This window comes from Rhineura floridana, chromosome 3 (assembly GCF_030035675.1).
Source record: "Rhineura floridana isolate rRhiFlo1 chromosome 3, rRhiFlo1.hap2, whole genome shotgun sequence".
Classification (NCBI taxonomy): domain Eukaryota; kingdom Metazoa; phylum Chordata; class Lepidosauria; order Squamata; family Rhineuridae; genus Rhineura; species Rhineura floridana.
In genome coordinates, this window is record NC_084482.1 from 172,446,449 (window position 1) to 172,468,474 (window position 22,026).

Sequence of the window (22,026 nt, forward strand, 5' to 3'; positions counted from 1 at the left end):
CCAATGGAAAGCATATGCGCCATCGGGATGGGTGGGCCAGGGCTGGAAGGGGAGGGGAGAAACATTCTGAATGCGCGTGGTCTTCGGTTGTATCGGTGGGTGAACCTTAAAGGCGGCAGGCTGCCGATCCTGCCGTTTTTCTACTTTCTTAGAGCGAGTTTCGAGCTGTGTACAGGTAGAGGCTATATTTGACTGAAAAAGAATAGCTGAGAGGTGCTGGGGGCAGACCTTGCAGAAAAGGGGCCTGGAGGGGCATTAGCAGTGATAGCCGTTTTATTTCATCTGGTGGAAGAACGGCGTGTGTGGCAGCCTCTGGGCATGTTTGCAGGTATGTAAGTTGAAGTGTATGTATAAAAGTAACTGACGATTACCTTGTCGCTGACTCCATGTGACTGAACATTCAGACATATCTCTGTTGCGTTGTCTGTGAAAAGGAAGCATTCTTATTGGTGGCTGCTAGTCATGATGCCTGTACTCTGCCTTCTTCCAGGACCCGCGGCTTCTGAATATCAGTCGCGGGAGGCCAGAAATAGGGAGAGTGCTGTTGTGCTCGTGTCCTGCTTGTGGGCTTCCCATAGGCATCTGGCTGGCTATTGTGAGAACAGAATACCGGACTAGATAGGCTGGTACAGCAGGATCTAAGTTCATGTGAAAGCTAAGAAAGTATTTCAGGGTTGTGTGTTTCTGCACTATATGCCTCTGTTATTTACATTCTGGGATTTATAGCCCTCTGCGTTGCAGAGCTTCGGGGAGGCTAATGGCATGCTAAGTATTCTATTATCAAAATTCAGTTTGAATAAACATGCCTTATGTTGCATGTGGAAGAGTAATCTAATACACTAAACGTTTGTGAAAACGTGTTTGGTGCTGCTTTCTCTCTCTTCCTCTAGCTCTGCTGCTGTCCCTCACTCTTGTCCCTTTAGCTGCTCCAGAGGTTGATTGCACAGCTTCAGCTGAGGACCATTCTCAGCAACATTGTCTGTCTCTGCTGTGCATCCTGCAGTGTGTCCCTCATCTTCGGCAGATAGGGCTGCCATTCTCATGACATGTATCCTGTGACCAGCAGTCCCTTCCACTATGTTATGCTCTGTGCCTCAACTCACTAGCCCTCATAAACCCTTGTTTTGGATCTACTTCAGCGTTTGCGTCTCCCTCTGTACTTTTTCCAAAATCCTCTCACAGATCGTTTAATTTATCATTTCAGCATTTTCCATCTAGTGTCTTGAAGGGGGAAATTTGCTTTCATCCTCTTTCCCATCTGCACGGGGTTATTATCATCGGACCTTTGCTGCTACAGTCATGCTCCTGACAGGATTGCTCTATAAAGGCCCAGTTTTGTTTATTATTTATCAGAAGCTTTATGGTGTTCTCATTAAAATCCAAGGAAGGTAGATTCCTCAATTCCTTATGCATAGCAGCATTCTACACTTCTTCCACAAATCTCTTCTTGAGCATCTGTTCTGTGTCTTCAGCTTCTCACCGTTCAATTGCTCCTAAAGTTTCCTGAAGCCTCACAGCATATTTCCTCAAACTTCCAGTGGAGCCCTGAAGCCTTGAATAAAATCTTTGTTTCAGACAGGGTGCACCTTCAAACATGAACCTCAGCTTCTTAAAAGATTTCTTCTACCATCTTTTGATTTGACAGCCAAGGCAGCACCCACACTCTTTATGCCAACCCCTTCGGTCAGTGAATCAGTAACTCTGCTTTCTGTCTTTCACACAACGCATGTAACCCAAACATGGATTGCAGGATAACTTTAAATCCTCCCAACATTACCTTGTTTCCTTTTATATTTGCTCTTGCAAAGCTAGGCAGCCAGGGAGGGTGCTCCAGAGATATCGGGTAGGGTTCATGGCATTTGTACCCTGAAGTGTCCTTACTATTCACCACCAGCATTGTCACCAGTGGGGTTTGTGATGTCTCTGAGATGGTTGCCTTCTAATTTAGACACTTCAGGCCTTTTCATGATGCCAAATAAGATGAAGGGGTGGTGGCAAATTGCAATCCCTCTGGAGTCAAAGAAAATAAATATTTATTTTGCCTTGCAACATTAACAAAACTATTTCACACCACTAGTACATGGACAATTATAACAATTAATGGACAATGCAAATACCTCACAATGAGTGAAACGATTGCTGGTTGCTTGTCAAGAGCAAACTTCTTGAAAAATTAATTTTAAAAATGGTAATTAACTGCTTCTATTTAGATAGCAGTTCCTGTATGTGGACTTCTCAGTTTATCAGAGTTGGTTTTTCTTTCCATCACTCTGCTACTTTCTCCCCTCTCTCCTCTCAGGACTCCTCTTCCAACAGGTACTTTTACTTTCTTTTTCCGCCATTCCATGCCTGTCCTGTTTACACATCTTTTGTTCTAAGGTCCTTAGGAGCAGGCATTACATCGCTACTAAACACAGTGTTTAACATCAGCACTCTACTAGGTGCATTACAAAACAGAGATGTGGTAGCAGCCCTTGGCCATGTTGCTTGTGTGCAGATGCCATGCTTTTTACAAAATTCTTACTCTAGACAAGTCTGCTTGAAAATATAGTGCTGCTTTCTTGTACTCATCGTAGCTAGTATACTATACAACTGCACTTTCACCTAAGAGCAAGCTTGGAAAGTAGGGCTGTTAACAAGTTACAAGGATGTTTAATTGATCTTTTGTCTTTTTAACTGATAAATACAAATGTTCATATTACAAATATTCAGTAGGTGCTTTTTTGGATTAAGGATCTATGTAGGAGTGTTATTTTAATCTAAACTGCTATTCATCATTACAAGTAATAGCCATTTTTAATATTGTATTTTCATTCACTGTTACATTTCAGGGAATGATCTTGAGGGCATATGATGCAATGACCTTGCTGAAACTTACCAGGTCAGGGTCTGGTCAGCGAGTGGCTAGGAATTGCCATTTTGAGTTTCGTGATAGAAAAAAAGCAGTATATAAATGTGCTAAATTAATTAAATACTGTGTTATAGTAATGCACCAGAAACAAAATGGCCTCAAATATTAAACAAGTCTGCTGTTAATCACAGCTTCACAAATTAAAATTTACTCTCCCTGATTTAAATTGTGTCTACTAACTGAACAACTGAGGATTTACTGAAAAATTCAGTTATCATGCTCAACTGCAACCAATATTCTCTTATGTGTGTAGAAGGTGATTATTTTGTTTCCATGACATAATTTTGCAGGCAGCATCCAGCAGTATTCATCATGATAACGCCAGCATTTGAACTGAGTCAGGATCTGGAATTTCTTAGAATAACAATCAAAGTGCCATATGCACGAGTTTCAGAGTTTGAGATCTATTTTGAAGGAAAGGAGTTCAAATTTTATGCAAAACCATACTTTCTCAGGTAAGTAATGTCACTTCACTAGGTTCTGTTTAATTGCTAATGTCTTGTTTGGCACATTGTGTTAATGAGCACTTTCACCAGTCTTTTTTGGAGCAAGGTTTGTACATTCATGTGTGTGGCAGACAGTCATTAATATAGGAAAATTCTGGAACTGCATATAGGCAGAATTCAGATGGAACAGTAGACCATGGTTTGTTGCAAGAATTATTCTGTGGCTTGGTGCAGTACAATCCTGGGTTATTAACTAACTGTGATTTGTGCAAACTGCAGTATCCTATATTCAGATGAAACAAGAAACTAGTTTGTTAGAAACCATTAATGGAAGCTTCAGATTTCCTCTGTGAAAAAGAGGGAGGAAGGGAATGCATGAGGGAAGGCTTGCCATAGCACATTGTTCTGTCTGAATTTAGCAAATGTGTATTTGCTATAGATTGGCTGCTTATACTGAAAACCTTCTGTGGAGGTATTCTATATGTACAGCGTAAAATAATATACTTAGCATTTATATAATGCTGTTTCGATTGTTAAAAGCACTTTATATACATTCTCAATATATTCTTGTAACATTTCCTTAAGAGGCGTTAGTATCTCTATTATAGAGGGTGGAGTGAGGCCACTTTGTGATTTCATGGCAGAGGTGAGATCTGAACTGATTCTTGATTCCCCCGCCCCTGGCTCTGTTACACTACATGCCAGCATAGGTATCTGGAATAGCACTCATGCTTGCTGAGCAAATCTTCTAAATGGGCAGGCTGTATCTCTTTAAAATATTGTGAGAGCAGAAGACAGGCTGGGACAGGACTTCACAGGGGATGGGACTTTCATGTCTTGCATTCAGCAGTCACCCAAGCACATAACAGTTATTCACTAATAGGCAAAAAAAAAACCCTGTGCAATTTAAGAACATGCCGATAGCCAACAGATATTTCTATCAAACTTTTAAAAGCAGGGAAATTGGGCAGCTATAGTGAATGTACCAGGGGAGCAGGAGACCTGACCTCTTCTCTGAGATATTGTACTGCCCTGCAAATTTGTCAAAATGCAAACACCATTTGGGTTGGTCTTTCACAGTCGAATCCACTTCCTCTGTAGCTTGAAAGAATTTGGTAACATGGAGGGGAGGGGAGGAGATTTGGTGGGTGGGCACTGGGCAGAGGGAAAGCCCCTGTCCTTTCCAAAAGGAGAACATTGTGAACAGTACTGTTGTTTTTAAGTTGCTCCCCCCTTTTATTCTACAGCAGACACATGTAGTCTCCCACCCAAATTTAAACCAAAGCTATCCTTGGCCACATCCACACCAGACCTTTATTTCACTTTAGACAGTCATGGCTTCCCCTAAAGATCCCTGGGAAGTGTAGTTTGTGAAGGGTGCTGAGAGTTGCTAGGAGAGGCCCTATTCCCCTCACAGAGCTGCAATCCCCAGAAGAGGAGCTGACTGTTAAACCACTCTCGCCACTGGAGCTCTGTCGGGGGAATAGGAATCTCCTAACAACTCTCCGCACCCTTCACAAACTACACTTCCCAGTATTCTTTGTGGGAAGCCATGACTGTCTAAAGTGAAATACATGTCTGGCGTGGGTGTGGCCACCTGATTAGCCAAGCCAAACAGCTGTTAGTCTGGCTTTTAGAACATTGACAGTTGAGCATGCCTGACGCTATAATAGACTTCAGTGTTCATTTTCTTAAATTAATTAAAAATCAGTCATGCATTTTTTTAACTTTTAAACTGCAGAAGATGAAGGTCAGAGTATGGGGCAAGATCAGTAATAGGTTTACAGGTACTCTGTGAACATGGCTGATTTTTAATTAATTTCAACAAATTATGACCACTGACAGAAAAAAGTCCAACATCGGTCTGGATTTTTTTTCTTTTGTTTTACAGTTGGAACTCTTGATTCTCTCTGACTGTTTTGTGTATCACCATGAAAAATTAGCAAGTGTTTCTGAGTTCAGGACTATACATTTTGTAAGGTTTTGTTTTGAAATGTGCTTATGGGAAGCAGCAGAATGGCATGGGTTTTTTTTCAATTTAACATTGTGGAATGTGAAAAATCCATGCTAGCTATAGTTTACAACCACTCTCATGGCTGTATAATTTCTCTGTACCTAACCTCAGACTCTGCCTGTCTTCAGTCCCTGTCTGCTTGCCACTTCACTCAAATTACACAACTGCTGATTTGGACTTCATTTGCACTGAAATGGGGTTTGCCAATGAGGTTTGCCAAAGCCTGGCAATCAATCAGTGAATGCCCATTATTCTTATAAATATAAGAGTTGTAATTAAATGCCTTTAATTCCTCACCCAACCCCATACAGACTGGCACTTCCGGGAAGAATTGTAGAAGATGGGAGAGAGAGAGCATCATATGATGACACAGGTTTGTAATACTTTTAAAAACTTTATTTTGCAGAAAAACTTTATTTTGTTTTCTGTTCCACCAGTAATACAAAATATGGCTAGCTGTTCTTTCTGTTTCAGAATGTGTTGCATCATAGAGATAAGTTACGTACTTGAAATGCTTCATGTTTGCTAGACAGAAGGCGAGGGTGCTTCCCATGTTATGACTTCTTTGCTTCAAACACAGTCTTATCTAGTGGAATGTGTTGTGTGACAAATTATGCATTAGGGAAGAATGTTTCTGTGTCATGTCTCTTCCTCATATGCTTAAATTGGATTTTTGGATTGATCCAGCCAGATATGTAGAAAATTATATAGTTTGCATCTGTTTCTTACAATGTGGAAAGTGGTGAAAGAGCACATAAGTGACTCATGCTTATTACATTCAAAGAGGAAACTTTTTGAGGTGTAGGAGCTCTAGATGTGGAATTGGCTTCTGCATCCTGTGACTTCTGCATCTTTCCATTTGGAGGATGTGCAAATTCTTCTTTTGCATGTTAGTGTGGAAGCTGAAAATTAAGCTTTAATCATCTGTGCTCCTCTTTTACTGCTTTCTGAATATGTGAAAACATAAATGAGTGGGAACAGTTGACCTGCAGGCCTCCCCATGGATTAATGTAAGCAAAAATGAGAGCAGGGTGGTGGTAGGTTTTTTTTGGCATAGTATGGTCAGCAATTTTGCTATTACTCTTTGAAACACCCTAGTAGCTTATCAGAAAAAATGGAGGAATACCTCTGTTAACTAAATCCTTTTCTTTCAAGGGATTTTGACAATCTATCTTCCCAAGGAGATTCTCGGAGAGAATTTTGATGGCTTAGACATGTTGACAGCTCTCTTAGCACCAAAGAAATCAAGATCTGCAAAATCTTTAGTAGAAGAGATGGGTTTGTACAGTTTTAATTTAAAAAAATTGGCTCCTGGGTTTGAGTTCCTTCTCTCTTTGCTTCTGTAAGTTCATAAAAGCACGAATTTATGTGCAATGGAATGTAATGGTTTATATAAACTGATAATGCTCCTGGTTGTTTATAAGGACAAAGGAAGCTGTGTTTCTATCATGTCTGACCACTGGTCCATCTAGCTTAGTATTGTCTGTATCAGCCTTCCCCAACCTGATGCCCTCCAGACCTGTTATTCCTGGTCATTGGCCATGCTGGTGGGTGCTAATGGGGGTTGTAGTCCAACTGCATCTGCACTTGACTGACAACAGCTCTCCAGAATTTCCCCCCTTCCTTGCACAAAAATGAGGCTGACATCAGAGTCTCCCCATCAGCTGCACTCAACCTGCGCTATTGTTTAATGATGGGAAAGGATGGTGGTGTTTGTCAACCATCTGCTGTCCCCCCTTCTCTGTGGCTCTAAATGCCAAGGTCAAACCCCATTATGGCCTTCCAAGATCTCAGTTCTTATATCGCCTAACAAAGGAGCAGTTCACTTCAGCCTGTTTATGGGACAGCTCTATTTGGCTTTCCTCTACGGGATTTTCCCATTTGTTGATCAACATTTTGTTGGATTTGCAAGGAGTCCTTTTTCAGCTATTCAGAACTAGTTTTATTTGCAGACTTTATGCTTCAACTTCTGGATTTTTTTTAAAGATCTTCATTACTAGCCCTGTACTAATCCTGACTCTTAACCCAGTACTGTTTAGTAATACCAGTTTTTCTGGTCATGCACATACCTCTACTTTTATGCATAAACAAATGGAACATAGGTGCATACTTTTCCCCTGCAATACTAAATTACATGGTGAGGGCCTGCACCCAAATGGGCTTTATGCATGTGGGCCACCTTAATCAAAGTGACTTCCAATGTGTAGATGGAAGATAGTATGGGGAGGTAGGGTGAAAGAGTGTGATCTCAGTTCTCCAACTAGGTATTCTTTAGTAGATGTTGACATATGGCCCTGTGGAGTTTGAGAAGAAATTTTCTGATAGGCTCATTACTGTTGTGTTTTTCCCCTGGCTTGAAAACCTCAGGTGCTGAAAATGAGGAGAAGGTGGAAGAAGAAGAAGAAGAAGAATTTGACTGGGAAATTGAACAGACTCTTTATGAGGAGAGTAAAGAGAGCCCATTATGTTCGGCTTGTACCTATGGATTTGGAAATCTGAAGTCGGATGTTTTCAGACGTCTTCAGGTGTGTATGGATATGGTTACTGAAGTAAACCATCTGACCTCGAAGGCAGTGGTTCCCAACCTGGGGGCTGTGACCGCTAGGAGTGCTGCGAAGTAATCCAGAGGGGCTGCGAACAGTAAATAAAGGAATTATTTATTGATTTTTTTTAAAGAAGTCTTCATTCCCTGGACACTGTCTGCTCCCCATTGCCACTGCAGATGACACCTCCCCCTTGCTCCAAACTAGAGGGGAGGACTTTTGCTGAAGTGCCAGAGCATCTTTCTGGTGCACCAAAGGCAGGCATCTGCCTATAAAACTAGTGGCAAATGCAGAAGGAGGCTGAGGGTGGAGCTACCAGGAGGAAGAGGGGATTACTATCACTGATTCCTGTTTCCTTGCACTGCCACTACTGACAACACCCTTACGCAGAATGAGAGGAGAGGGTTTTTGTGAAGCAAAAAGATGCAAGGCTGCAAAGAAAGGCTGCTTTCCCCCTTCCTTCTTGGCAGCCAGTCTGCTTGCCTTTCTTGTCTCCTGATTCACTGCCATCTCCTTTTAAAAATTATTAATATTTGCGAGGCTGCCCAGATCTTGCCTTTGGCCCAGATGAAGCCAAGGAGCAGTGAGGAAGCTCAGGACTTGCTCGCCCCCCATTTCTGAGGCTAAGTGTGTGTGCCAGCATCCCCCTTTTCTTCTACCTACACTCGGTCCCCCCAATTTCTCTCTCCAAGATGCTGCGGCAGTTGAGGGCTTCCCCCCTCCCACGTGCCAAAAATGCATGCACGCCTGCAGATGCTTGCAGGAGGGGCAGGTGTGCTTGTTCATGCGCTGATCTGTCTTCTGCTCCCCTTTCATTCCCCAAGTGTATGCTAACCAAGTCATCAGTTCTGATGCTCATCCCAAGGCCTAAAAGCACTAACCCACCTACTCAATCTATCCACCCTTTTGTCTTCAGAATCTAGTACCCCCACCACTACCACATTGCTGTTTCTTTTATTTTTATTATTATTGTTGTTGTTATTGTTATTATATTAAAGCTCAGCAGGTTGGCTGAGGCTGGGGTCCACATACTGCAGCTGAAATGCATTTATTTATTTATTTGTTATATCCCACCTTTCCTCCAAGTTGTTCAAAATGGTGCACATGGTTCCCCCCCTTTCCATTTTATCCTTACACCAACTCTGTGAGATAGGTCAGGCTGAGAGACTGTCTGGCCCAAGGTCACCCAGTGGGCTTTATGGCTGGGTGGGGATTTGAACCTGGATCTTAGTCCAACACTGTAACCCACTGGTGTTGGTAGAGAAGACTGTACATCTTCAGACTATCTGTGTGGGGGAGGGGGATACTGATTTGACTGGAACTTTGCATCAAGAAAAGAAAGCAACACCTCCCTGTCTGCAGGGAGCTTTTTATGGAAAGGGATATTTAGATATGTGATTTTGCCATGCATAATTTTTTCAATTAACAGAGGCTAAAATTACAATTAGTGTGGGGAGGGGTCACAACATTTTTTGAGCTTATAAAGGGGGTCCTGTACTGATAAAGGTTGGGAACCACTGCTCTAAGGTCTTCTATTCTTCTCCCACTCTATAACTAATTTATTTATTTCATTTATACCCCGCGTTTCTTTCACAATGGAACCCAAGGCGGCATACATGTTCCCAGGCGGTCTCCCATCCAGGCAAGGACCAAACCCAAACCTGCTTAGCTTCAGCAAGGTGCTTTCAGACCATACCCTGGTCTAATTCTGAAACATATTGCTGTATCACTGTGAAGGAAATCCTTATGGTAATGTCACTGAAGTAGAATAAGACCACCACACAAAAAATGTGATGTCTGAATGGGTGCCACAAATAAATGTGGCTTTTCTGGGTGGGCAGATGCCCATTTGAAACAACCTGTAAAATGGAAGCCTTAAACTGTAAAGAGAGAGAGAGTTCCTGGGTGATTTACTTGGGAGTGAGTCCCACTGAATTCAGCAAGGGATGGCTGCTGCCATCATGGGCTAAATAAGACCCAGCTGCTTCCCCAGTTTCCTGCTGTGTTGTTTTTGCTATTCCAGAAGGTCTGTTAGCCCTCTGGAGCAGCTTTTCAGGGGATATGGAGCTGTAGGAGATAGATGGAAGCTGTAAAAATCTCCTTCCCACCCCCATTTCCTCCAGCAGGGACATCCTGTGAGTGGAGTTCTGCTTACAGGAGCTATAGATTCAAGCTGTTGTACTGATTAAGTCACAACCATGGACAGTGTTGTGTGTTTTTATATTTATTATTTATTTATTTATTTATTAAATTTATATACCGCCCGACTAGCAATAGCTCTCTGGGCGGTGAACATAAAATAGCATAAAAATACAATGAATAACAAAATAATACTAAAATACAATCATCAATCCAATACAATAAACATTTTAAAAAGTAAATCAGTGTAACTTAAAATGCTTCAGAGAATAGGAAGGTTTTGACCTGGCGCCGGAAGGAGAGCAGAGTCGGCGCCAGGCGTACTTCCTCAGGGAGACTGTTCCATAGTTCGGGGGCCACCACTGAGAAGGCCCTAGATCTTGTCATCACCCTCCGGGCCTCCCTGTGAGTTGGAACCCGGAGGAGGGCCTTCGTAGCAGAACGTAGTGCACGGGCCGGTTCATATCGGAAGAGGCGTTCCGCAAGGTATCGTGGTCCCGCACCGTATAAGGCTTTATAGGTTAATACCAACACTTTGAATCTAGCCCGGAAACATATTGGCAACCAGTGCAAGCTGGCCAGAACAGGTGTTATATGCTCGGACCGCTTGGTCCTTGTCAGCAATCTGGCCGCCGCATTTTGCACTAGTTGTAGCTTCCGAACTGTCTTCAAAGGTAGCCCTACGTAAAGCGCATTACAGTAATCCAAACGTGAGGTTACCAGAGCATGTACCACTGATGTAAGGTCCTCTTTATTCAAATAGGGACGTAGCTGGGCTACCAACCGAAGTTGGTAAAACGCATTCCTAACCACCGAGGCTACTTGAGCCTCAAGTGAGAGGGAAGAGTCTAAAAAGACTCCCAGACTACGAACCCGGTCCTTTAGGGGGAGTGTGACCCCATCCAGGACAGGGTATATATCCACCATCCGATCAGAGAACCCGTCCGCCAACAGCATCTCAGTCTTGTCTGGATTGAGCTTCAGTTTGTTAACTCTCATCCAGTCCATTGTCGCGGCCAGGCAGCGGTTCAGCAAATCGACAGCCTCACCTGAAGAAGATGAAAAGGAGAAGTAGAGCTGCGTGTCATCAGCATACTGATGACAACGCACTCCAAAACCCCTGATGACCTCTCCCAACGGCTTCATGTAGATATTAAAAAGCAGGGGGGACAAAACTGACCCCTGCGGGACCCCATATTGGAGAGCCCGCGGTGTCGAGCAATGTTCCCCAAGCACTACCTTCTGGAGACGACCGCCAAGTAGGAGCGGAACCACTGCCAAGCAGTACCTCCAACTCCCAACTCCGTGAGCCTCTCCAGAAGGATACCATGGTCGATGGTATCAAAAGCCGCTGAGAGATCAAGGAGAATCAACAGAGTTACACTCCCTCTGTCTCTTTCCCGACATAGGTCATCGTACAGGGCGACCAAGGCTGTCTCAGTGCCAAAACCGGGCCTAAAACCCAATTGAAATGGATCTATAATATGTGCTTTGTTTGCAGATACCATGGATTTGCTGTTGAAAGCCCTGTTATGGTTTCACCTTCGGTCATGATTTTTAATGAAACTTTGCACTACATAATCGGCCAATGCAAAATGTTAATGGTGCCATTCAGGAACATTCTGTGATCTGAGCTTGCTTGTCTTTAATTGAAATCCATGGAAGATGCTTAACAACCTCTTTGATGAAGAGTGACAGTTAACTATAAAACTGAGAAGTGTTTTAAGTGCTGAAGAGTTTCTTTTTTTATATTTTGTTTAAATTGCACTTCTCTGTATAAACAAAATTAAGAATTCACACAGCACACTTCCATGTGAAGAACCCAGTATTGGAAACAAATGTATAGTGTTAAACGAACTGTTCTGCATTCTTCATCGTGGAAGCCGGGGGGTTCTGTAAATGCTTGTTTTCAGGCTTCTGTTTTCACACTTATTTACAAGTCGTGGAGGTAAAGGTGAATAGCTTTGTTGTTGTTTCTGCAGGAGCCGACAACTGTTACAAAGATTTCATCTTGGGTAGGCAGATCCTGGGAAAGGCTGATTTCAATCTTTGGGTCTCAATCTTAGGACCATTTTCAGGAGTAGCCCTACATAGAGTGCATTGCAAAAATCCCGTTGTGAGGTCATTGGAGCAGATGACTGAGGCCAGGCTCACTCGGTCCAGGAATGGCTGTAGCTAGCAAATCAGCCATAGCTGGGCATAGGGTCATTTCACCATTCTAACCACCTGGGGCTCTAGTTTCAGTTTAGATTTGAGGAGAATCTCCAAGCTTTCTGTCTAAACCTTTAACAGTGGCATTTTCCCCTTTTACAGCTTTGTTGATTCTTTTGTTCTTGTCTTTATAGGATGAACTTAATGAAGTTATTGATATTAAAAATCCAGACTTAACCCCCGCAGCTGAACGCAGAGAGAAAAGGCTTGCAGCAGAAGTTGCCAAATTTGATCCTGATCATTACCTGTAAGTACTTACCTGTTATGTGTTTCCACAACATGTGGTTCACCATCACTTCATCATTCAATCAAAGGTGGATCTAAAAATACTTTTTTAAAAAAAGGAAGGATGTGCTTTCTGTATCCCCTAATATTTTGCTTTATGTTGCATCTTAGACTCTTCATATGTATAATAATCAGAGAAGATAACGTACATGATGCAGATTTATTTTTTGAGGCTCAAAGGCTAGCTGGAATTCAGACAGAGTAGATGCAACCTCTACAGAACCGGCTGAAGGGCTGCATTTGGCCCCTGAGGGTTTAGATTAAGTAACTACCTCACAAATTTAAGGCAGTTTCTCCACAAAACATGCCAACTGAAGCTACTAGCCATGATGGCTGTGCTCTGCCACCCTAGTCAGAGGCAGCATGCTTCTGAAAACCAGTTGCTGGAAGCCTCAGGAGGGGAGAGTGTTCTTGCGCTTGGGTCCTGCTTGCGGGCTTCCCCCAGGTACCTGGTTGGCCACTGTGAGAACAGGATGCTGGACTAGATGGGCCACTGGCCTGATCCAGCAGGCTCTTCTTATGTTCTTATGTCAGAATGGGACATTTGGAAAAGCTGTCATTGGAGACCAATTTATAACCCAAGGACCTCCTTGTTAGACTCTTTGAGAATATCAGGTCACATTCACACCATACATTTATTCCACTATTATTCCACTTTAAACAGTCATGGTCTCCTCCAGAAATCCTGGGAAGTGTAGTTTGTGAAGGGTGCTGAGAGTTATTTATTTATTTATTTGATTTATATCCCTCCCTTCCCCCAAGCAGGAGCCCATGGCAGCAAACAAAAGCACTAAAAACACTTTAGAACATCATAAAAACAGACATTAAAACAAAACAACTTTAAAAACATTTTTTAAAAGCTTTGAGGATTTTTTTTAAAAAAGGTTAAAAACATTTGTTTTTAAGAAAAGGTATAAAAGCATATTAAAAAGCAATTCCAACACAGAAGCAGACTGGGATAAGGTCTCAACTTAAAAGGCTTGTTGAAAGAGGAAGGTCTTCAATAGGTGCCGAAAAGATAACAGAGATGGCGCCTGTCTAATATTTAACGGTAGGGAGTTCCACAGAGTAGGTACTGCCACACTAAAGGTCCATTTCCTATGTTGTGCAGAAGAATGGACCTCCTGATAAGATGGTATCTGCAGGAGACCCTCACCTGCAGAGTGCAGTGATCGACTGAGTATATAAGGGACAAGACGGTCTTTCAGGTATCCTGGTTCCAAGCTGTATAGGGCTTTGTACACCAAAACTACAACCTTGAACTTGGTCCAGTAGCAAATGGGCAGCCAGTGCAATTATTTCAGCAGCGGGGTTACATGTTGGCGATACCCTGCCCCAGTGAGCAGTCTCACTGCCACATTTTGCACCAGCTGCAGCTTCCGGACCAACCTGAAGGGCAGCCCCACATAGAGCGCATTACAGTAATCCACCCAGGAGGTTATCAGTATGTGGACAACAGTGGTCAGGCTATCCTGCTCCAGAAATGGCTCAGCGGTCTTACCAGCTGAAGCTGGTAAAAGGCACTCCTAGCCACTGAGGTTACCTGGGCCTCTAAAGACGAAGATGGATCCAAGAGCACCCCCAGACTACAGACCTGCTCTTTCAGAGGGAGTACAACCCCATCCAAAGCAGGCAACTGACCAATTATCTGAACTCAGGAACCACCAACCCACAGTGCCTCCGTCTTGCTAGGATTCAGACTCAGTTTATTGGCCCTCATCCAGCCCACCACCGAGTCTAGGCAGTGGCCCAGGGCTTGCATGGCCTCTCCCAGTTCAGATGTTACAGAAAAATAGAGCTGGGTATCATCAACGTACTGCTGACACTTTGCCCCAAATCTCTTGATGACCGCTCCCAAGGGCTTCATACAGATATTAAACAGCATGGGGAACAAGATGGTACACTGGCACCCCACAGCAGAACTGCCAGCGGGCCTAAAGTCAATCACCCAATGCTGTTCTCTGAAAATGACCCTGGAGATAGGGTTACTTCCTGTTAAAATCTAATGAGGCAAGACTTGGACTGACAGCACTTCAAAAAGAAGTAAAACAGTGCCTCCTTTTTAGGAGACCCCTATTTCTCTCACATGGGGGAAGCCATGAATGTTTAAAGTGGAATAAATATATGGGGTGCATGTGGTCTCAGTTGAGTTTTGCCCAAGTTGTTGATGCTTTAAAAAACATCCTCAGAATAGCATGGTTTAATTTGGTATTCCTATTTTGCTGTTTATTAGACAATATTGATTGGCTCTGCTTGCATATCGAACTTTAGAATGGTTTATTTGTTTGCATTTACTGAATAAACCATAGTTTTTCAACTGTCCACCAACATTAGGTCTTAGCTTCATGTGTCTCGAAACTATGACAAAAACAAAAAGAGAAATATATTTAGGCTGGATTCAAACACACAGTGAACTGTAACCAGGAAACTGCGAGCCTGGGCTTGGACAACACATTAAGCCCAAACTATGGCTTAGTTCATTGCAGCACAACTGTAGCAGGACCAAGGGAGGAGCACAGAATTCGCAGTCTCAACTCTGGAAACCTTCATATTTGTGGGTTCATTTAAGCCATGGTTTGGAATAGGGTTGGTTCACACATAATGCTATGCGTACATCAGTTTTAACCATGGCTAGCAGCAAACTGCAATGATGGCTAGAACTAGACCTTTCTCTGTGTTGTCTTTTTGTTTTTTTTAAAAAGAAAAGCCTATCTCTGTTGTTCTCTCCCCCCACCCCTGACTCCTGCGTAGATCTTTTTGCTATTCCTTAGCTTGGTATTTGGACTTCAGCTCCTGACACACTCAAAGATTCCCCCCCCCAAGTTTTCAGGTTAAATTTTCTTAGGGGAATTTGCTTGAGGTATATTTTCAGGCTGCTGAATCCAAATGCACTCTTATCATAAATCCAAAGATTACAGCCCAAATGTTTGGTGCAAACTCATTACGAGGAAATGTGTGCCCGTGCAGGCTTGCTTTTTAACCAATATTGATGAAATGTTGAGGGCAAACTCAGAGGGCAACTAGCTAGAATTCGTCCAGCAGACCACATCCTACCTTTTTTTTGCTCATCACTGATTTGCAGTGATGTTCTTAACAAAAGAAAAATAATTATTCCCATTTCCCCAGGTCAGGAACTGATACTGGAAGACTTTAGCTCTCCTTCAAATGTCAGGTCATACATGTTCAGCCTTACAACTAATTACGCAAAAAAATACTGATGTATGAAAATAGTCACATGTTATCACCCCTCTAATGAGATACACAAATTTCAGACGTGTTTAGGAGTCCTGCATCTCTGGGCTTTGCATGGCTACCAGGAAGCTCAAAGAAATTTGGCAACCCTGGGCTCCTGCTGAGAGGAAGGGTGGGATATAAATCGAATAAATAAATAAGTAAATAATATATGAGTGCCTAATTGGATTGTAACACAGGAATCCTTTTTATCTTTCCAGTGCTGACTTTTTTGATGACAAGACTGTTCGTCATCTGTTGAAATATGAGCCTTGGTGGGTTAAAGCCTATGGAAAAAAGATGAAAGCCCAAGAAAGCAGTCCTTGGAATGAGAGCAATCAAACTGCACTTGGTAGGGCCACACTTCTAAGTCTTGTTTAGATGTTCCTTCTCCATGTTGCTTGACAGCAGCAGACCTCTTAGTGGGCATTTTTCAACCATTTATTTGCTCTACTTTGTGGAAAGGAGGGCCTTTCCAAACATCTTTCTGCTTGTTTTTGAAAAGACTATCAGATGTTGCTTGAGATTTCACAGCATAATAAGGACAAAGAAAGGTATATCTGGAATGAATTGTTGGCTTTGCTCTTTGGAAGGGATCCGAAAGACAGGCAACATTTTTGGGTTTTTTGCTCTCCTCAGTCTGGGAGCTGGTATGCCTAGTAACAAAATGAGAATAGCTAAGTTGAGAGAAGTCAGTGCTCCACATTATTAAAAATGTGCAAGTACCCATTTTCATTGTGTCCTCTCCTTAGTGTGCACTAGCAGCCTGTTAAGACCACTACATGTTCATAAGCCTATAAAGTTAATGAAATCTGTCTGCAGTTTTCTTTTGACATTTGTCTCAGTGGTTGAGCAAAACAGCAACTGTAGGGGTTTTTTTCCATTCATGCTTTGACAACAAGCAGTTTTCCATCTGGATGATAACAACAGATGTCTGTCTTTTTGCTGTTGTGCTGCCTTGTGTCCTTAGGTTAAATTGCTTTCTCACAGAGGCCTACTGGGATAATTGGCTCAGGTAGCTTATGTTGGTGGGCTCTTGTTGGGTTCATATCAGGTGTTTAGAAGGACTCTTAGTAAGGAGAGGCATGGGTGATGCCACCCCAATCTTGATGATCACGGGTAGAGGGAAGTATAGCCATGGGGAGGTGGTGAAGTTCCATAGAAGATGAGGGCAACGCTATCTACGCCTTGTTCCTCCCTCTCACTCCTCTAATGGATGGGTTCCTCGTTGCGCATCTGCTGTGCCTACAGGCCTGTGTGTGGTGTTGTTAACTCCAGATCGGTACACAATACGACCACACTCATCCATGATTTGATCGTGGACGAAGGTGCCTATTTGGTGTGCATTACTGAAACCTGGATGGGTGAGCTGGTAGGAGTTGATCTGACCCAGCTTTGCCCACCTGGATACTCAGTGCAACACGAGCACAGGCTGCAGGGATGGGGGGAGGAGTTGCTGTGGTCTACAGAACTTCCATCTCTGTCACCAGGAAACCACTCATGTCTTTGAGCTGGCTATGAGTGCCTGTACCTGGTGTTGGGCCAAAGAGACAGTAAACTTCTCTGACCAAGCTGGTGGAGGCCGTCTCGGCTGTGGTGTTGGAGGAGTCTGGAGTGATAATGCTGGATGATTTCAATGTCCATGCTGAGGCTACCTCTTGTGTTCCGGCTTGGGGCTTCAAGGCCTCCATGACGGCCATGGGGCTGTCCCAAGTTGTCACTGGCCCAACACATAGGGCAGGGCATACCCTCAACTTGGTTTTTGCTCCAGATGGAGGAAGGAGTGGTCTGGAGACGGGGGTGGATGTCACCCCATTGTCATGGTCAGACCACTTCCTGGTGAAGTTTACACTTACGGCTCCAGTCCTCTCCTGCAAGGGTGGTGGACAGATTAATATGGTCCACCCCCGGAGCCTAATGGAATCCACTGGATTCCTGAATGCCCTGGGGTAGTTCCCAGTAGATAGAGCAGGTGACCCTGTTGAAGCCCTTGTAACTCTGTGGAACAGCAAGGTGTGTTGGGCTCTTGACATGCTTGCCCCTCAGTGTCCTCTCCGGCATTGCAGAGCCCGGTTTCCACCTTGGTACACCAGTGAGCTAAGCGCAATGAAACAGGCTGGCGAAAGACGTGTTGTGAGGCTGATCGGGCACGAGTAAAACATCATAACCGTGCCTACTGTGTGATGTTTTAAAGCGTTGTTAGTGCTTTTGTTTGCCGCTCTGGGCTCCTGCTGGGAGGAAGGGCAGGAAATAAATAAATATATAAATAAATGTACTGAGTGACAATATTAAGAAGTGCATTATCTACCCCTTTATAGTTAAGAACAATTTATAGTGGAAGTATTTTCCGTTCCTGCCAGAAATCTTGTGATGAGGAAAATTACTTCAATTTGCACTATGTAAAAGAATTTTAAAAGCAAGTTTCTCACAGGGTGGTTGTGAAGATCAAATGGATTGGGAGAAAACCACTTTGAGCTCCTTGGAGGAAAGGTGGGATGTAAATGTAATAAATAAATAAAATTGAAGAGTTTAGTTTTGAGCTGTTAGTATTCTCAGCTGAACACAAAAGGTGGCTCCCTCACAAGGATTTATTAACTTTTTCAGCATAGCAACAGTCTTTTAAAATTCTGAGCAATTATGGTAGCTTCTGCAAGTGAAAGACAGATTTCCCAGTCTCATATTTTTGCAAACATGAACTACCAGGTTGCCCCTGTTAAAGGTCCTCGGCACGCACTTTTCTCTATGCACAGCTTGATGAAGCGTTGTCCAATAATCATTTCTGTTCTCAGTTATGACTGGGGGCTGCTTTGTATGTTTTTGGCAAGCCGTCTGCTCGCTTGCGCCATTGCTATTGGGATTTGTTGTCTTCTGTCTTGCTCCCTTAAAGCATTTTGTCCTCTGGTCTGCTTGAACAACAGGTGTGTGCACCTAAGGTAGTACTGGGAAAGCAAAATTCCATTTCTTTTGCTAGCTCAGAACTATGCTTCAGTAGTGACAGTGCTCTTGTCTGTTCATCTGTTATGCACAAGAAGACAAATCAATCAATTAATTAATGCATTTGTATACCGCCCCATAGCTGAAGCTCTCTGGGTGGTTTACAACAATTAAAAACGTTAAAAACAAATATACAAATTTAAAAACACATTTTTAAAAAGCAATTTAAAAACACATGCTAAAATGCCTGGGAGAAGAGGAAAGAAGAGGAAATAAATAATAGTTATACAATCCTGGACAGAAAGGAGATCAGGAAGTCAAACTGTGGATTATGGCAGCTGGGGAGTAGACCAAAAAGTGGAAACTGCAGCAAAATGTAGGGTATTGCTTTTCATTAACAGCAGTGCTCCCATTCAGGTCTCCAGCCAGCCTGGAACATGAGCTTTGTAGTCCTGGTGGGGCAGGAGGTTTTAAGTGGAATTAATTGGGGGATGCTCCTGGAACCATCTCCATCATTTGAGGCCCAGGTAGTGTCAGTGGCTAGGAGTGCCTTTTACCAGCTATGACCATTCTTCGACAGGGATAGCCTGATAAAAATGATTCATGCTTTGGTAACCTCAAGACTTGATTATTGCAATGTGCTCTATATGGGGTTCCCCTTGGACCTGGTCTGGAAACTCCAGCTGGTGCAAAATACTGTGGCTAGACTATTGGTAGGAACAGATCATTGCCAGCATGTAACTCTGGTGCTTAAAACTTTGCACTGGCTGTCCATGCTTTTCTCAGTGTTACTGGGCCAAATTCAAAGTTCTTGTAGTAATTTACAAGGCCATTAACAACCCTAAGGACTGCCTGATCACTTATAATCCTGCCTGATCACTGAGATCAGTGGTGGAGTGACGTGTCACTCTGATGGTGGTGGGAGACTAGCTGAAGCAACAGGAGAGATGCTCCAGCCTGGTGTAAGGGGTGGGGGGTTGGATTGCACCCTTAGTGATCTATTGTAATTGATTAAAGTATTTTTGTTTTGTTCTCATTTGTGGGTATTTTGTTAATATGATAATATTAACCAAAAAGGAGACAATAGTCAAGAAATCAGAAGAAGGCTAGGACTGGGGAGGTCAGCTGTGAGAGAACTAGAAAAGGTCCTCAAATGCAAAGATATATCACTGAACACTAAAATCAGGATCATTCAGACCATGGTATTCCCGATCTCTATGTATGGATGTGAAAGTTAGACAGTGAAAAAAGCAGATAAGAGAAAGATCAACTCATTTGAAATGTGGTGTTGGAGGAGAGTTTTGCGCATACCATGTACCGTGAAAAAGACAAATAATTGGGTGTTAGAACAAATTAAGCCAGAACTGTCACTAGAAGCTAAAATGATGAAACTGAGGTTATCATACTTTGGACACATAATGAGAAGACACGATTCACTAGAAAAGACAGTAATGCTGGGAAAAACAGAAGGGAGCAGAAAAAGAGGAAGGCCAAACAAGAGATGGGTTGATTCCATAAAGGAAGCCACAGACCTGAACTTACAAGATCTGAACAGGGTGGTTCATGACAGATGCTCTTGGAGGTCACTGATTCATAGGGTCGCCATAAGTCCTAATCGACTTGAAGGCACATAACAACAACTCTCTAGTTTGGCGAGATTTCATTGGAGTTCTTTGTTATCCTTTTTTTATTTTCACCAACCTGAATAATTTGGTGTCATCAGCAAACATGCCTGCCTCCATTGCTTGCCCTTGGCTCCAGATCCTTTATGAACAAGTTAAAAGGAGCTTTCTGATGCTCATCTTTCAGACCCCACTTCTTGCATCTTCTGTTGTTTGTTTACATGTTTGTACTGTAGGAATTTGCTGATTTATATAATTGTATTTGCTTTGTTATGTTAGCTGCTTTTGGAAGGCAAGTGATTTGGCAATGGCCATGGGCTTAGACAACTTTAAAAGAGGATTAGACAACTGTCAATGGCTACTAGTCATGATGGGTATATGGAACCAACAGATGCAAAGAGAGTGTGCCACTGAATACCAATTGCTTGAGGGGGGGCAACAGAAAAAGAACTGCTGCGTTTATGCCTTGCTTGTCAGTTTCCCAGAGGCATCTAGTTGGCCTCCATGTGAAATGGGATGCTGGATCTGAGTAACCTTTTGGTCTTAATCAGCAGGACTCTTATATTCTGAAGTAACCACATCCCAGGCTTTTTACGGCTTTGGAGGTAAAAGCTACCACTCTAAATTGGACCTGCAGACAAATGGGTAGCCAATGTAAAAATGCAGTGTTCTGCTCCATTCTCCCAGTCAGTTACCTGCCAGCATCATTTTTAGATCCGTGGATGTTTCCTGACATTTGGCAACGCTATGTAGAGTATGCTGTGTTGCAGCCCAATCTGGACATTTTATATTTGCTGCTGAAAGCATGAACCCACTTAAAGTACTTACAGATAATCTTACAAATCATCCTCAAAAGAAATACACACACACACACATTCATATTTTTTTATATTAAAACTGATTCTTGGCTTGGAGAAGTAAAACATCTGCATACCTTTTTTCATTCTTTGCATTGACAGTTTTTGTTTGCTTGGTTTACTATATTTTTATTTCCAACCTTTGGGCAGGGCATATGACTACCACAACTCTTAGCTGTTCTGTTTTAGCTTTTGTGTTATGCATCTGTTTGCTTTTTTTTTTTTAAGTGACTACTGCAGCCATTTTATCTCTTCTTTCTTTGCTTCTCTCTGCTTCAGCCTTCCTACACCAGGAGCTGAGAAGAACGTTCTTCCAAAAAGCCAGTAGAAATAAGAATGTGGTGTAGATGTCATGATGATGGGCTTTGTGACCAAGGATCTTTCCAGTAGGGGGCACTTTATTCCTTTAGCTGACAGTTTGAAATTTCTTTTCATGATTCCATTAAGTCAAACAAATTTTTTACATAAGCTTAACTAATTATTTGGCATTTCCCATGTGTGTGTGGGGGGGGGGGAGGAGATGGGTGGACTTTGCAAAGGAGTGCTCTTCCGCTACTCAGGACTACATTGTACTTTTGCTCTGCAAGCTCCAGTTGAAAGTTTAAGCTCTTTCAAAAGTCACATTTGGCTTGGTTAACAACAGTTCATCTTTATTTGCCTTCAAAATATAATAATAATAATAATAATAATAAAACTTTATTTTTACCCCGCCCTTTTCCAATAGGATTCAGAGCGGCTTACAACTAAAAACAACATCGTTAAAACATACAGAATATATTATTAAAAAAGAATTAAACTATCAGGGAAAGTTAAAAACGACAAAATATAGGTTA

General features: G+C 42.7%; 1 protein-coding gene across 5 annotated transcripts in view; it reads left to right on the plus strand.

The window, feature by feature from the left end:
* SHQ1 (SHQ1, H/ACA ribonucleoprotein assembly factor) overlaps positions 1–22,026 on the plus strand; it is a 151,765-nt gene that overhangs the window by 21,098 nt on the left and 108,641 nt on the right. For 4 of the 5 annotated variants that reach the window (XM_061618604.1, XM_061618603.1, XM_061618607.1 and 1 more), the window contains exons 2-7: positions 3,202–3,366; positions 5,683–5,744; positions 6,527–6,649; positions 7,739–7,896; positions 12,399–12,511; positions 16,002–16,132. In XM_061618604.1, the coding sequence (XP_061474588.1) occupies positions 3,224–3,366; positions 5,683–5,744; positions 6,527–6,649; positions 7,739–7,896; positions 12,399–12,511; positions 16,002–16,132 (730 nt within the window). In that variant the 5' untranslated portion in view covers positions 3,202–3,223. Of the gene's footprint in view, positions 1–54; positions 329–3,201; positions 3,367–5,682; positions 5,745–6,526; positions 6,650–7,738; positions 7,897–12,398; positions 12,512–16,001; positions 16,133–22,026 lie in introns of those variants that run through there. The other variant, XM_061618605.1, reaches the window with a different exon arrangement.